The sequence below is a fragment of the Bos mutus genome, chromosome X, assembly GCF_027580195.1.
Source record: "Bos mutus isolate GX-2022 chromosome X, NWIPB_WYAK_1.1, whole genome shotgun sequence".
Taxonomy (NCBI): domain Eukaryota; kingdom Metazoa; phylum Chordata; class Mammalia; order Artiodactyla; family Bovidae; genus Bos; species Bos mutus.
In genome coordinates, this window is record NC_091646.1 from 90335091 (window position 1) to 90351408 (window position 16318).

Consider the following 16318-nt stretch of genomic DNA (forward strand, 5'->3'; position numbering starts at 1 on the left):
AACTATACTCTAATAAAAATTAATTCAAAAGATAAAATAGTATTTTAAAAAACACTAATTAAAAAAAGGCAAAATAAAGACATTTTCAGACTTAACAAAACTGAAAGAATTTGATAGACTTACAGTGTAATAAATGTTAAAGGATATCCTTATCATTTAAATCTCTCTGAAAGGTAAATGGAAGTCTAAACAAAAATAGTAGCAATGAGTTTGGGATTTTTTAACATGTAAAAGTAAAATATATAACAGCACAAAAGTCAGGAGGAAGGAAGTGGAAGTATACTGTTATAAGATTCTTATAATACATTTCACATGGTATAATATCACTTGAAGGTAGACTGGTAAGTTAAAGATGTATGCTATAAACCCTAAAGCAACCACTAAAACAACAGAACAATTATAGCTAATAAAACAGGAGGGGAAAATAGAATGAAAATAAATGAACTAATCCAAAAGAATGCAGAAAAGGGGAGCATGGGAGAGATGGGACAAATAAAAATCAAATAGCAAGAAGATATATTCATCAGTAATCGGTAATCATATGAAATATAAATTGTCTAAATTCTCCCAAATTAAAAAGTAGAGATTGTCAGATTGGGGTATAGGAGGGAAGCAAGACCAAATTATATATTGCCCATAAGAAATGCTTTATAAATGAAAACAAATCATTTTAAAGGAAAAGACTGGAAAAAGATATACTATGATGACATTAATAAAAGGAAGCTGAAATGACTATATTAATATCAAAGTATATTCTCAGGCCACAGTGGAATTAAATTAGAAATGAATAACAGAAAGATGTCAGGAAAAATCCCCAAGCACTTGAAAACTAAATTATACAATTCCAAATAACCCATGGATGAAAGAAGAAATCAAAAGAGAAATTTTAAAGTATTTTGAAGTGAATGAAAATGAAATCACAACACACCAGAACTTGTAGAATATGCTAAAATAGTACTTAGGGAGAAAAGTGTAGCACTAAATACCAGTCTTAAAAAAAAAAAAGAAATATCTTAAAACAATGACCTCACCTTCCACCTAAAGAAACTAGAACCAAAAAAGCAAATTAAACCCAAAGTGAGTAAAAGAAAAGAAATAATAAAGATCAAAGTGGAAACAATTTAAAAAATCAATTGTTTCACTTTAAGAAAGTGAAACAATTTTAAAAATCAATAAAACAAGCCTTTCCTTTGACAAGATCAGATCAATCAGGTGTGGGGGTGAAGACACTAATTACCAATATCATGCATAAGAGAAGTAACATTACTATAGATCCTACAGATATAAAAAGAATAATAAGGAAATATGGTAAACAACTTTATGTCAATAAATTAAACAACCCAAATTAAATAGACACATTTTGGGGGAGACAAACTACCAAAACTCACTTTGGAATAAACTGAATTGCCCTATACTATTTAAAAATTGAAGTTAGTCTTTTAAAAAATCCCTCAAAGAAAACTCCAGGCCAAGGTGGCTTTACTGGTAAATTCTACCAAACATATAATAAAGAAACAGTACCAATTGTACACAGACTCCTCCCAAAACATTGAAAAGAAAAGAATTCTTCCCAACTTACTATTTTTGATGAAAAGGAGGAAGAAGAGGTATAATAGCTACTAGCATTACCCTGATACCAAAATCAGACATTGTCTGATTTTGCAAGTAAAGAAAACTACAGACCAGTAACCAGGTACTTAGATGCACAAATTCTAAACAAATCCATACCTCAAAAAAGAAAAATACATCATGACCAAGTGGAGAATTAGCAACATGGAAAATACTTATAAGATTAAAAAGCATTATATAAAATATATGTATGCTATTGTGAGAGTAACCAAAATAGCAAAATTAATATTTCTGTCATGGCATAGTAGAGTTTTTTCCTCCATTTTCCATATTTTCTTTAATGTTTTCCTACTTTTGTAGTTAAGGTTATCTACAGCATAATCACAGACATAAAAAGAATGCCCTGTCATAGTAATTCTATTTTTGCTTAACTTTTTACAGGGAATCACTTTAAAAATGAATGAACTAAATCACTGTATCGTTGCAAGAATCATGCATGGGGGCATGATTCACAGGCAAGGTAAGTTCCATATATAATTCTTTCTTTCCTATCTTAGTTTTTTTTCATATAGTATAGTGTTTTATGATCCATATAAAAAATCAGTTTGATTGATGGTTTATACAAATGATTTATCTGTCTTTGGTTTTAATCATTGTTGGCCTCCACTCACTTGTATTCATCTCCACATGCTTCAGTTATACTATACAGTTCTGTTGCTGGAGCATCTCTGAGTCACTCTTTAGTGACTTATTAGAGGCCATGGGAGATAAACTGAAGTATCATATGGGTCCCAGGATATATGGAAGACATCTACCATGGGATATAAGATATATGTATATATATTTGCAAAGTTAAATGACAGTTGACTACTATAATTCATTCAGGAATGAGATATACTATTTATAAATTAGGAAATCAGAGTTTGATAAATAACAATATAATATTTCAGTGGTAAAATAAGAAAGATCAAATCCGTAATTAAGTTCTTAATACCTGCTACAGTAAATGTAGTTGAGAAGGGAATTCACTAAGGACTGAAGTAGACAAAAAATGATTTTTTGAGAAAGTGGAGCTACTGTTAACTCTCCAGTGGATAAGATTTGGACATGCAGGTTTAGGTTCCTCTTTGAAGCGACTGTGTTATATGTATTAGTATTTAGAGCCTGATCCAAAAGTGATTCTCCTGTCCAAAAATTAGACTTCCTTTCTTTGAGATCGTGTTGTATATGTGCTTAACACCTCTTTCCTTCACCCTGGAGAGCAAGAGGTAACACCATCAGCCTTTTAGTGCTTTCTTGTCCTCTTTGGAGATGACTGCTTATGTACACAGATGGTGCCTGGCATTACTGCTACCTTCAGTGCAGTCTATAGGTTTCATGAGTGGATAGCACTCACACAGAAAGATACTTGGTTTTAGAATCCTGTAGGAATTTTTTGCTTATTATTTTTAACAGTTTAGTATACATTCAGTAAAGTTACATCATTATTTCTTTAATTTCTTTTTCTTTTATTACCACACTGGCTAGCCCCTGCTGTCTTTAATAGAAGTGGTATAGTGGGTATCCTTGTCCTATTCTTGTTTTTAAGAGGTAGCTTTCCAATGTTTCCCCACGAAGAAGAATGTTTACTATAGATTTTTAGTAGATACTTTTTTATTAGAGCTGAAGAAGTTCTTTTATATTCTTAGTTACTGGACATTTAAATTATGACTGAGTTTGAATTTTATCAAATGCTTCTTCTGCATCTGCTAAGATGATTTATTTTCTTTTCTCTTAATGTGGTGAATGACTTTTAAAGATTTCCTAATGATAACCTCCCCAGCATTTCTCAGATAAGCCCAGGGTATTCATTGTGTATTATCTTTTGGTACGTACTGCTTGATTCTATGTGCTATTATTTTGTTTTCGATTTTTGTGATCACATTTGTGAGTGAGACTGGCCTGTGGTTAATTTTCCTTTCCTACGTTTCTCTATCTGATTTTAGTTTCAAAGTTACCTTGGCCTCAAAGATGACTTGGAGAAACTCTCTTCATAAGTTCTCTGAATATTGTATAACATTGGAATGATTTGTAGCCTGAAAGTTTAGTAGAACTTGCCTATAAAACAATCAAGGCCTGGTGTTTTATGTTTTGTTTTGTTTTAAGGAATATTTTTTTGTTACCACTGTCAGTTTCTTTAACATTCATAAGGCTGGTCAGGCTTTCTATATCTTGGGTGAGTTTGGTAAATTACATTTTCCTGAAATTTTTTACATTTTTAAAATTATTCTAGTAAGCTTCTTCTTAGTGTCCTCTTACGTTTTTATTAATGTTTCTACTGTCTCTGTAATTATGTACCCATGTTTATTCCTAAGGTCATTTATATGTGCCTTGTCTTTTTCCTCCTGATCAACTTACCTATTTTATTTTTTCATGACCTATTTTTTTATTTCCTCCTTCCTTCTACTTTCTATTGGTTTTATTTAACTTTTAAAATCTGACACTTGGTTCATTTATTCCAGTCTTTCTTCATCTCTATGTATTTAAGATTAAACTCTACCTCTTGAAGTACTGTTTTATCTGTATCTTACCAGTTTTGAGATGAAGCATTTTTATTGTAATTCAGTTATAAGTATTTTTAACATCTCTATTATTATATTTTTCATTGCCCTACAAGGTATTTAGAGATGTTTTTATGTGCCACATTTAAGAGGGTTTCCTATCTATCTTTTTGTGTTTTACTTCTAAGTTAATTGCACTGGAGTCAGAGAATGCGGTCTATATGACACCATTTTGTTGAGGTTTGGTCAGATTTGCTTTATGGCATAGACCTTTCGTCATTTTTATAAATGGCCCATGTTGTACCTAAGAAGACTGTTTTGTTCCTGTTACATGCAGAGTTCTCTATATGATTGCTTAAGGTTAATTGTTGTTCAAACATTCTATATATTGACTATTTTTTTTTCTGTTTGACCTATCAATAATTATTGAAATATTCCAATTATCACAGTTGAGTTTTTCTATTTCTATCTATAGATCTCTCGATGTATATATTCAAGGCTGTTTTATTAGGAGCATAGAAGTGCCTGGTAACCATGTCTATCCTTATTATACCTTCTACTTAAAACTTATTTTATTTTAATGTAATTATTCCAGCTTTATTTTAGTTATTTGCTAGGATGTCTTCTTCTTTTATTTCTAACCATTCTGTGCCTGTGTGCTGTAGAGTGTGTCTTACAAACATTTCTAAATCTGAGGTTTTCATTTTGTAGTGCCCTCTGATGATTGCGAAAAATCCGCCTGCAATGCAGGAGACCTGGGTTAGATCCCTGGGTTGGGAAGATCCCCTGGAGAAGGGAAAAGCTACCCACTCCAGTATTCTGGCTTGGAGAATTACATGGACTGTACAGTCCATGGGGTCGCAAAGAGTTGGACACGACTGAGTCACTTTCACTTTCTGATGATTGCTATCTTTTAATGGGCAAGGATAGTCCATCAATATTTAATGTAGTCCATTAATATTTCAGTAATGATTTCTATCATCTTGGGTTTTTTTTTAATTTATTCCATATTTTAACTGATGTTTTTCTTCATGTTTGTTCATTCCGCCCTGGTAGCTTAGACTTTCAGCATTCTATTTCTCTTTTTAGGTGGTTACCTTGAAAACTTGTCATACATATTTAACTTGACATACGATGACTCAGACAGACACCTGCTATGCGGGAGACCTGGGTTCAATCCCTGGAGAAGGGAACAGCTACACCCACTCCAGTATTCTGGCCTGGAGAATCCCATGAACAGGGGAGCCTAGCAGGCCACAGTCCATGGGGTCACAAAGAGTCGGACACAACTGAGCGACTTTCACTTTTCACTTTCACACTAAAGGGAAACAGTATATTAATTCCATTCTCTCAAAGAATACAAAGACATTGGAATCAAGTTAGATCCCATTCTTGACTTACATGCACTTTCCTGGTGGCTCAGACGGTAAAGCATCTACCTGCAGTGCGGTAGATCGGGGTTTGATCCCGGATCAGGAAGATCCCCTGGAGAAGGAAATGGCAACCCACTCTAGTACTGTTGCCTGGAAAATCCCATAGATGGAGGAGGCTGGTAGGCTTCAGTCCATGGGGTTGCAAAGAGTCGGACACGACTGAGCGACTTCACTTTCTTACTTGACTTACATATTATTCTTGCCCAGCATTTTTATTCTGTCCTATTTTAAATCCACAAATTTGAAATTATCTTAAAATACATGACCATTGTTGTTTGAATTTACATAAATGTCTACGATTTTATTTGTTTATTATTCCTTTTGCATTGCAGACCACCCTTTGGTGAGCATTTTTCTTTTTTTTTTTTTTTTTTTTTGGTGAGCATTTTTCATTCTTCCTAAACTGTATCCTTTATAGTTCCTTTAGTGATAGTCTCTTGTTGATGAACTCCTTCAGGTGGTATTATCTGTAAATATTTCATTTCTACCTCAATCTTGATTACTTTTGCTGAGAGCACAATTTTAGGTTAATGGTTACCATTCCGGTTTCTTTTGGCATCTGTTGTTTGATCTTGAGAAATCTGGTGTCACTACAATTGTCCTTGCTTTGTAGATGATCTCTCCTTTCTCCCTGGACTTTATAAGCTCTTTGTCTTCGATGTTCTGTACTTTTACTACCTCCTGGCATGGCTTTCTTTTTATTTATCCTATTTGGGATACATTATTCTTCCTGGAGCTGTGTGATCATGTTTGCATCATTCAAGAAAATTTGCAACCATATTTCTTAAAATATTGCCTCTACATTCACTCTATCATCTCCTTCTGAACTCTAGGTAGATGTGTGTTAGACATTCCCTCCATATCTCTTAATATCTTTTTCATGTTTTATTTCTTGTTTCCTATCTTCCTTACCTCCTTATTTCTCTTACCTGCATTCTAGTTAATTTATTTGGTTATGTCTTCCAATTAGCTGAAACTCTTCAGCCATATCTGAACTCCTGTTCAACTCATCCATTCATTGACTTACGCTACTGATTATATTTTTCCTTTCTAGAAGTACTAGTCACTTGTTCTTATTTTTGTTTTCAGATCTGTCTGTTCACATCTGATAATCTCTTGTTGCATGCTCATCCTTGCAAAAAAGGTCCCTTTCTTTCTTTTTCTTTAACATATAACTATTTTATACAGGCATACCTTAGAGATACTACAGACTTGGTTTCAGACCACTGCAATAAAACGAGTCACATGAATTTTTTTGTTTACCAGTGCACATAAAATTTATGTTTGTACTATGCTATCCCCTGGAGAAGGACATGGCAACGCACTCCAGTATTCTTGCCTGGAGAATCCCATGGATGGAGGAGCCTGGTGGGCTACAATCCGTGGGGTCGCAAAGAGTCAGACACGACTGAGAGACTTCACTTATCACCTACTAAGTGTACAGTAGCATTATGTCTTTTAAAATGTATATACTTTAATTTAAAATTACTTTATTACTAAAAAAATGCTAACCATCATCTAAGCCTCAGCAAATCATATTCTTTGCTCCTGGTGGAGGGTATTGTCTAGATGTTGATGGCTGCTGATTGGTCAGGGTGGTGGTTGCCGAAGGCTGAGTTGGCTGTGGCAGTTTCTTAAGACAATGAAGTTTGCCTCATTGACCCACTCTTCCTTTCACAAGTGGTTTCTTTGTAGCATGCACTGCTGCTTGATAGCATTTTACCCATGGTAGAACCTCATTCAAAACAGGAGTAAATCCTCTCAAACCCTGCCACTGCTTTATTAACTAAGTTTATGTAATATTCTAAATCCTTTGGTGCAATTTCAGCAATCAATTGTTTGCCATCTTATATAAGCACGGTTCATAACACTCCCAGAACAGCAGAGATCACTCATCACAGATCACCATAATGAATATAATAATAATGAAAAAGTTTGAAATAGTGTGAGAATTACCAAAGTGTGATACAGAGACAGGAAGTGAGCAAACACTGTTGGAAAAATGGCACAGATATACTTGCTCAACACAGGGTTGCCACAAACCTTCAATCTATAAAAAACGTGGTTATCTTTGAGGCACAGTAAAGCAAAGCACAAGAAAACAAGGTATTCCTGTAGTCTATATCTGACCATTCCAGCATCTATCCTCCTTGAGGGTCTAAATCTATTTCTTCTCTTTCTGATGACTCACATAATAGTTTGCCTTATTGTATGTTTGGTGATCTTTGATTATAAGCTTATTGCTTGCTCAAATTAGTAGAAGTCGTGGGAGCCTAAACTGGGAATACTTTCCTCCAAAAGTGGTCTGTTCTGTGTTTTACCAGCTGCCACAGAGTGCCACTGAACTGAGTCTTGGCTCCCTGCAGAATCCTGGGCTTAGCTTCTCTAACTTGCTATTGGCCCAAGACTCAGAAGGCAGCCAGGAAGCAGTATGGCAATGGCATCTACCCCTCCCACTGGTTTCATTCCATCTTGATTTTGCCACCACTCTGGATCCAGCTCACTGGGTTCTTAACTGTGGAAGGGAGAGTGGGGATGGAAATGGGAAGTATTCTTGGGGATTCACATTCATTTTGTAAGACCAGTAACACTTCAAGGGGTGAGCCCTACATGGGATATAGTTGTAAGAGAGTTTGTGAGTGCCTAATCTACCATATTGAGGCGAAGGCAATGGTACCCCACTCCAGTACTCTTGCCTGGAAAATCCCATGGACAGAGGAGCCTGGTAGGCTGCAGTCCATGGGGTTGCTAGGAGTTGGACACGACTGAGCGACTTCACTTTCACTTCTCACTTTCATGCACTGGAGAAGGAAATGGCAACCCACTCCAGTGTTCTTGCCTGGAGGATCCCAGAGACGGGGGAGCCTGGTGGGCTGCCGTCTATGGGGTCGCACAGAGTCGGACACGACTGAAGCGACTTAGCAGCAATCTACCATATTGAAAACAAAAGTCCCCAAATTTTTGTTTTATGTTTAATTATGTTAACTTTCAAACATGGTTAGAGAGAATAGTGCAGTGAGTTCAAGTAGAGAAAAGTGGAAAGAATAGTGCGATGATCACCTACGTACCCATAACCCAGGTAGAATTATTGTTAATTCATGACCATACTGATTTCACCTGTATTTGCCCTACTGCCCCTGGATTACTTTGAAGCAAATACAAGGCTTTTTATCTGCATTTTAGTGTGTATGTCTTAAAGATACCATGAGCTTTGCATAATGAAGTCAGGTCAATGACTAAACGTGTGTGCAATTCATAAATAAAGCAAAAATTTACGTAACACTATTTAACCATTGTTTCTCACTTTTTCTAGTTGAAGTGTGACAGAACCCTGAAGTGCCTACCAAATTATTATTAAAAAGTTTCAGTATGTCTAATATAAATTTATTGATATACAGATATTATCACCACAATTCTTTGAAAAATCAACAACCTTTGTATCATATTTGGTAGATAATAATGATGATATCAGCAAATACTTAAATGGCACTATGCACCAAGAACAGTTCTAAGTCCTCTGCATCTAATAAACTCATTTAATCCTCACAACAATCCTATCAGATAGATACTATTTTCATCTCCATTTTATAAATATGAGTTTTCAGGTAAATTTTCAGTAAGTTACCCAAGATCTGGAAGCTAATACATGATGAAGCAGAGATATGAACCCAGATAGGCTGCATCTGGAAGTCATAGTTTTAAACAGCTATATACATAAGGAGTCTCTCAGAAAAATAAGCAGATTTTTAGTCATCTTTCAAAACTGTGTCCTCCATAAGTTAGGTGTATCTGTTTTGGCGAGTTTACTATATGAGCCTAACTCATACCTGGTTCTGAAATATTAGCCTTTAGTATTTAGCTTAATTTTTAAAAATTACTTACCTTGCTGACTTTGGATTTTATTATTATAAAAGTATATATCATTTCATGTTTATAATTTTGTGTAATTTCTTAGGTACACTTCATGTCGGAGATGAAATTCGAGAAATCAATGGCATCAGTGTAGCCAACCAAACAGTGGAACAGCTGCAAAAAATGCTTGTGAGTCAAATGAAAGTCACTTTTTCTGAAATCAACTTTCAGTTCATTAATTTGTTTATTAAATAAGGGGTATTCTTTTGTAATCTGGTACGATCATCTGTGTGGTCTTGTGCAACATTCATAAAAACTGAGAACTAGAAAAATGGTTACATGCAGCAGAGCTTAGAAACATTTTGCCCATTTTCAGCAGTGTGGGCTTGAACATTCTCCTTTCAGTCCTTTGTCTCCTGGTTCTTAGTGAGCAGATGTTTAAAGAAAACCTTTGCAGTTGTGCATACTTGTGAACTAGTTTCTCACTGACCTCAACTCTGCTGACATCAGCAATGTCAGAAACCTCTTTCCTGTGTAGCTGAGTCATAGCCAGCTATATGGGATTTCTCTATAGAGCAGGGAAAAGGAAACTCATGGTAGATCAGGCCATTTTTTACCATATATATCCAAAATTGGTGTTCAAATTAGGCTTTGGATTGGGGCGGGCTGGGGGCTGCAGAATGACAGGCCCTGGCGAGCAGAGGGAGATGTTTAGACCTCTGGTCCTGCACCTTCTTCCCACCGCAGTGTAGCAGCCTCCTGTGCTATTTATATCTACTGAAGGTACAGTAAGCACCACAGAGTCACTGACAGTCAAAACTAAGGCCTAAATTATGAACTAAAAAGCAGATTTTATGGAGTACACCATCATCATGTAGCCTCCCAAATATAATTCTTACATAATTACTTGTTCTGTAGTCCATTTCAACTTGTATTCACTTTCGAAAGGCATGTCACTTAGAGTTGTCTCCGCATCTATGAAAAGATCACCGTCAGAGGTCTGTTGCACCATTGCTGTGTGAACAGGGCAGTCAGCCTTGACTTTGCAGGGCTGTTCCCAGGAGCAGCCTCCTGTGTTACTGTGAGCAGTTCCTGCTTTTGTAACTCGGTTTCGTTTTTAGGCCCCTGTGCTGTCGGCTGGCTTGCACTAAATACCCCTGAAACGTTTTCAGTGGTTTCTTACGTGTTGTTGTGTGCAACATTTGTTTGTTCAAAGAGCTCTCCTTTCTGTTTCCTCCAGCGGGAAATGCGGGGGAGTATCACCTTCAAGATCGTGCCAAGTTACCGCACTCAGTCATCATCCTGTGAGGTAATAGCTCTAACGAAACACCCCATCTCCTCTGGGTTCTTAACTAACTGTCTGCTGATGGCTGAATGTTTTGGCTTCTTCTGGGAAATTGTTTCTGCCTGTGCTGTTGATCACTGCACACCAATTTTACAACAAAGATAACGGAACAGAGTAGGTCCCACCCACCTACTCAGCCCTCTTCCACGGGGTTCTCCTCAGCACCTAAACTTCCTGCAGGCTGGAAGCGAAGCAAAATACATAGAGAGAAGCTCCAAATAATGACAGAGGTTTAATAAAGAATGAGTCTCTGGGGGAGGATGAAAGATGATAATTGCAATAATGTTTCCAGGAAGTATATTTACTTCCCTTGTTAAGAAATCACATTAGATAGTTCTTCTTTCCAAGAATCTGAAAAGTGGTCTATTTCTTGTTAAGATAGAGGTATTCAAATAATTCTGAGAGGTCTCTAGATGGATTTTAAGCCTATGAGGAATTGATAACTGATGTTATTAGTGGAATAGAGGTTTTTACAACCTTCTGTGAAATTGTTTAAATTGGAATGTTATCTGACTTGGAAACAAGTAAGTGTTCTAGAGTAATACAAACCCCAAGCTCCTTTCTTACAGTAGGCTTATCCTTGAGAAACTGTAGCTTTCCCAGCCTATATTATTCAGTTTGCTATTGGTTAGCAAGTGAGATTCAAAAATCATTCTTTTTATATTTGGAAATATGAGCCAGCCTAAGTGAGGGCATCCTTCGGTCATTGCACCTTCAGTTTGAATATTTTTGTCTGAAGCTCGCACTTTGATGTGCACCTTCCAAGTGTGTGTAACATCAGTATGAAGTACACGTTTCCTCCAGTGAGTGTTTAAGACTGGCTGGCAACTTACTGGAACCGGTCTAGAAAATTGAATTTGTACTTAGGAGAAGTTGAGGGAGAAATTACAGTGTTTCTTCCTGTCTCTAGTAATGATGTAAATTTCACAAGAAAAATCAGAGGCTTCCTGTTTTCCCTAAACCTATTGAAGATAGGTATAAGAATTTGTAGTTTCGTCAAGTATATTTTTAGTGAGCCATGACAAGTGGGGTTTCTGTTATATCAAGTCTTGAGCTCCTCTTGGTGGCTTTTTATGGAACTTCAATTACATTTCAAAACAAAATACAGAACTTCTGTTCCAGGATTCATAGTTTTGAAATTTGTTACCTAGTACACAAACCTTGCTGGAAAAGAAAAACTGTCACATGCATCTTTTATGTCAAGCATTCTGATATTCTAAAAATCATAAGTGGTCCTCATACCATTTCACATCTTGGAAGAAATTTAGTAAGTCCGATTGGTTTTTGTCTTTTTGGCTCACTAGCCAGAAGATAGTGTTAGTTATTAATATAAGTTTCTCTTGTGTTTTTGAGTGGTTGAACTGGTTTTGATGTAGGACCAGTAGGACACATATAAATGCTATGCTCTTGAGTAAAAAGAGCCCCCTCTTACCTTCTCAACCTCTGAATAGTAGGAATCAAGGTACCTCCCCCACCAATCTCTTTGACTCTCCTGTCCTGTGGCAGAGTTCAAGCCTGTGGTTGAATTCCTCCCAGCTACAACAGTACTTCCTAAAGAAAGGCTCTCTGGCTACCTACCTCAGCATCACCCTGGCCATTGGTAAAAGCGGGGACCTCCACCCCACGTCCTGGCCCTACTGACATGAGTCTCTGGGGGTGGCACCTAGACATTCTGCTCACTAACATCTGAGAATCCTCATCTAAGGAATCCCATTATTTAAAGGCCAACAGGTTCCAGAAGTTTTCTTTAAGTCTTCTAGAAAAAGCAAATGCCTTTTGAGTGGACATGCACATTTCAAAGATTTCCAAGAACTCAACTAAAATTTTAAATACTTACTTTCATCCTCTCCTTGTTTTAACATTATAGTTGATTTGGACAACAAGGGAGTGGAGCCTGGAAAGGATTTTGAGTGTGTCATATAGTATAGTTGGCTGTGGCTGCTGGAATCTTTGCCAGAAGTGTAATATTTGTAGAGGCTCAAGATTATTGTTTTAATTAATCTGCTAAAATATTCTTTAAAAATAAAGGTTTCTTCTCTGGTCTATAACTATCTTTTACCCTTATTAGTAATATCTAGCCTAGAAAGATTCTAAGGTGATTGCAACGTAAGAAGTCTTTTTTAAGGTTCACTTCACTTCCCTGGTGGCTCAGACGGTAAAGCGTCTGTCTACGATGCGGGAGACCTGGGTTCGATCCCTGGGTCGGGAAGATTCCCTGGAGAAGGAAATGGCACCCCACTCCAGTACTCTTGCCTGGAGAATCCCATGGACGGAGGAGCTTGGTGCAGGCTACTGTCCATGGGGTTGCAAAGAGTCGGGCACGACTGAGCGACTTCACTTCTCTTCAAATTGTGTCATTCGGTAATTTTTGATACTGAGGTACCTAAAGATTATTAAATACTTTTAACACCTAATTTTCAATTAAAAAAGATATGCAATTGGGATCTTTAGCACAATGTTATAGTAATCTTTGTCACTTTACAGTAGTTGATAGGATTTTAATATCAAGTCACCCTTCGGGTTCTCATTTTAAAAAAGCAAAGGTTACAGAATGTTAGAGACAGGAAAGAAATGATTAATGAATGACACGGTCATCACTTACAACATGTGAATCTTCAGACTGCACAAACATTTTTTCATGCTTCTCTGAAATCATGCAAGTAAGTCAGTATGGCACCTTTACAGCTAAAACCTCAAAGGAAATGGTTGTCAGCCTGTGGTTGTAACTGTTGATATGAATATCTCTTGTTTCTCTGCTGGTGTTCTGTGTTAATGAACCTTGTGTCTTATTTCAGAGAGATTCCCCCTCCACTTCCAGACAGTCCCCAGCTAATGGTCATAGCAGCACTAACAATTCTGTTTCGGTAAGAACTCTAGCTCCACACAGCAAAGTGTGACAATTTTGTTGGTGCCACCTGCCATGAGTGTTCTAGTTACATGTGTTCAGTGGAAATATTGTCTTCTGCCGATATACAAGGCTACTACAGCTACAATGCAGTTTACTCCTGGAAAATCTTGTTCTTCTCATTGAAAATACCTTTCATTAGTTAAATTTTAAGAAATGTAGTTCAAGACTGCTTTGGTCATTCTCAAAATATTTCTGTGTCACCCAGCTGCTGTCTATGACTTTGCTCAAAGTTATGCAGAGGATGTAAATGGAAATTTGTTGAAATTTCTAAACATTTTTTTTTCACTTGCGAAAGATAAAGAAATATAAGAATTTTGCAGAGTAGGAATTTGGGTATTCTCGGGCTTTGTAGTTGTCTATTCTGAGTGATATCAGCAACATGTTTAGTTTCCGCTATCTAAGTTTACGAATTGGTGTGCCCTCTGTTACTGTGGTACGTGCACATACTTCTGTGAATTATAAGCCTTGCCTGGATATGAAAAGCAAAAGGAACTGGCTTCAAACTGCACTTAAGCCACGCTATTATCACATCTTTAACACAAAGTACTTTATATTTTGACTTGAACGTGGAATTTCACTTTTTGTCAGAACTATCCATTTTGGAAAGTAAAAAGAATTGTTTTTAATTTATGTAAGCAAATGGGAGCACTTACAGGTGCAGGTGTGTGAATTTTTGAAATATTTTGAAATAACAAAATCTCTTAAGTTGCTGATATTGCTGTTAAAAATGAGAGTTCTAATGATACAGCAGTATCACTCTTTAACTTGCCCTTTAAAAAATATCATTTTTATGAGGTAAATTTGTAAATAATTTGAGCTAATTTATAAATAATTTGAGATCACCTCAGATGGAATGATATAAGTAAGAGAAATGTTAGAAAATTTCCTGTGACTTTTATTTGCAACTTCAAAATAGGCTACCAAAGGAATTCATTTATAACAGTTAACATTTAACAACTGTAAGATGGTAAAAAATCCATACAACCATTGAATTTTTCAAAATCTTAAATGGTTGCAGTAACTAAGTCGAAAAGGGCAATAGCTCTTTTGAGTTTTGGGGGGGTTTTTTAAATAGGCTGTTTCACTTGCAGTGGCTTTTGTGTTGAAGATGCTGAGTTGTTTCTTAAGAACACATTTCTCTCTGCTTAAATTTACCTGCTTTCTTCAGCTTGCTGCTAAATGGCCTGGGTTTGATTTTTCTTTTTTGATAACTCAACATTTCTGAGAAATGGAATAATGTATATTATCTCTTTACAACTTAAATCTAGCTCATTTTTTAACCATAATGTAACAGAACACACAAATTACCTTGTACTCTTTGAAAAGTAAATGAAAATTTTTCTCCTGGGTTGGCTTTATTCTACAGGACTTGCCATCAACTACCCAACCAAAAGGACGACAGGTGAATAGATATCCTCTATAGAAATTTATCTAAACTGAGCTGCTAATAGCCAATCCTTTATTAACCCTTTCCATCCCATAATGTCTGCATTTTGGACCATAACATTTGAGCATTGAGAGCTTGTACCATTTCATTTTAACACATTACACATGACTAATTCTCTATAAGGATTTTTTCCCTAACATCTTTGTAGCTGTGATGGTTATTGTAATTTCAACCTGATCATTTTGTGTTGATGGTTAAGAATTCAGCCTTTGGGGATCTTATGGGCCTGCCTCTAGGCTGGAAATAAATTTTTAAAGGCTACAAAATACTTTGAATTCTAAGAATAACTAAAATGTACATTCCAATGAACATTTTTAAGCAATAATTATCTGAAGCTTGAAGGTTTTTTAATTTGTATCTGCATGTGTATTTCTGAAAGCCACATACAGTGGGGAAAAAACAACAACAGAAAAATCCTGGCTTTATGTCCCTAATCAAACATGAAAAGTTAAGTGCTGCCTGAGACAAGCAACTTTTATTTGCTGGCACATTGAGTTTAAATTTTAGGTGCAAATGCAGAGACTTATAACTTTTATAGGCTGGATTTCTGAAAAGAAACAAACAGAATAATAACACAATAGTTCCAAACCCTTCAGGTTGGTTTTACAGTGACTTTAATATTAATATTCAAATGTAATTTCAAGATAGAAATTTTATGGAATTTTTCTTGAAATGTGCTCTTAAAAATAATCAGATTGGGAGTTAAGATTTGCATAAACTAGCACCTGATAGAAATCACTCCAATGATGCAATACTGAATATCTAGCACCTTGTTTTACATTATTTAGAAATCCAGTAATTCATAAAATGGTGCCATGTGATAACCCCTTGTATGCTAATCTGTTTCCTTTTATATTTACTAGTTACATTTACATATCATAAAACTCAGAGCCTTGAACTATCCATCTCCTGAAGCTCTGCAGATTTTAAGTGTTACATTGGCAAACGTAGGACTTAAATTCATTTTTCTTCTCGAAGAAGAGTAAAATGCGAATATAAAGTAGAAATGCTATTTGCAAAATTAAACTACCTTTAAGTGCTTTTTTAAAATGTTTGAGTTACAGTTAAGTTTATCAGCAGTGTGTAGACACACTGCCGGTTGTCATGGAGGCATTTTATAGCACATTACCAACACTGAGTTCTTGCTAGTTTCGTATCGTGCTGCTTTAGGGTTAAAACCTTCCCTGAATGCTTGTGGTTATGGCTTAAAGCCTGCCACGTGAT

General features: G+C 36.1%; 1 protein-coding gene across 9 annotated transcripts in view; it reads left to right on the plus strand.

Moving 5' to 3' along the window:
• Positions 1-16318, plus strand: part of CASK (calcium/calmodulin dependent serine protein kinase) — a 374249-nt gene that overhangs the window by 319885 nt on the left and 38046 nt on the right. For 3 of the 9 annotated variants that reach the window (XM_070366505.1, XM_070366506.1, XM_070366511.1), the window contains 5 exons: positions 2011-2089; positions 9498-9583; positions 10635-10703; positions 13535-13603; positions 15014-15049. In XM_070366505.1, the coding sequence (XP_070222606.1) occupies positions 2011-2089; positions 9498-9583; positions 10635-10703; positions 13535-13603; positions 15014-15049 (339 nt within the window). The remainder of the gene's footprint in view (positions 1-2010; positions 2090-9497; positions 9584-10634; positions 10704-13534; positions 13604-15013; positions 15050-16318) is intronic. The other 6 variants (XM_070366507.1, XM_005889452.2, XM_070366508.1 and 3 more) reach the window with 3 other exon arrangements.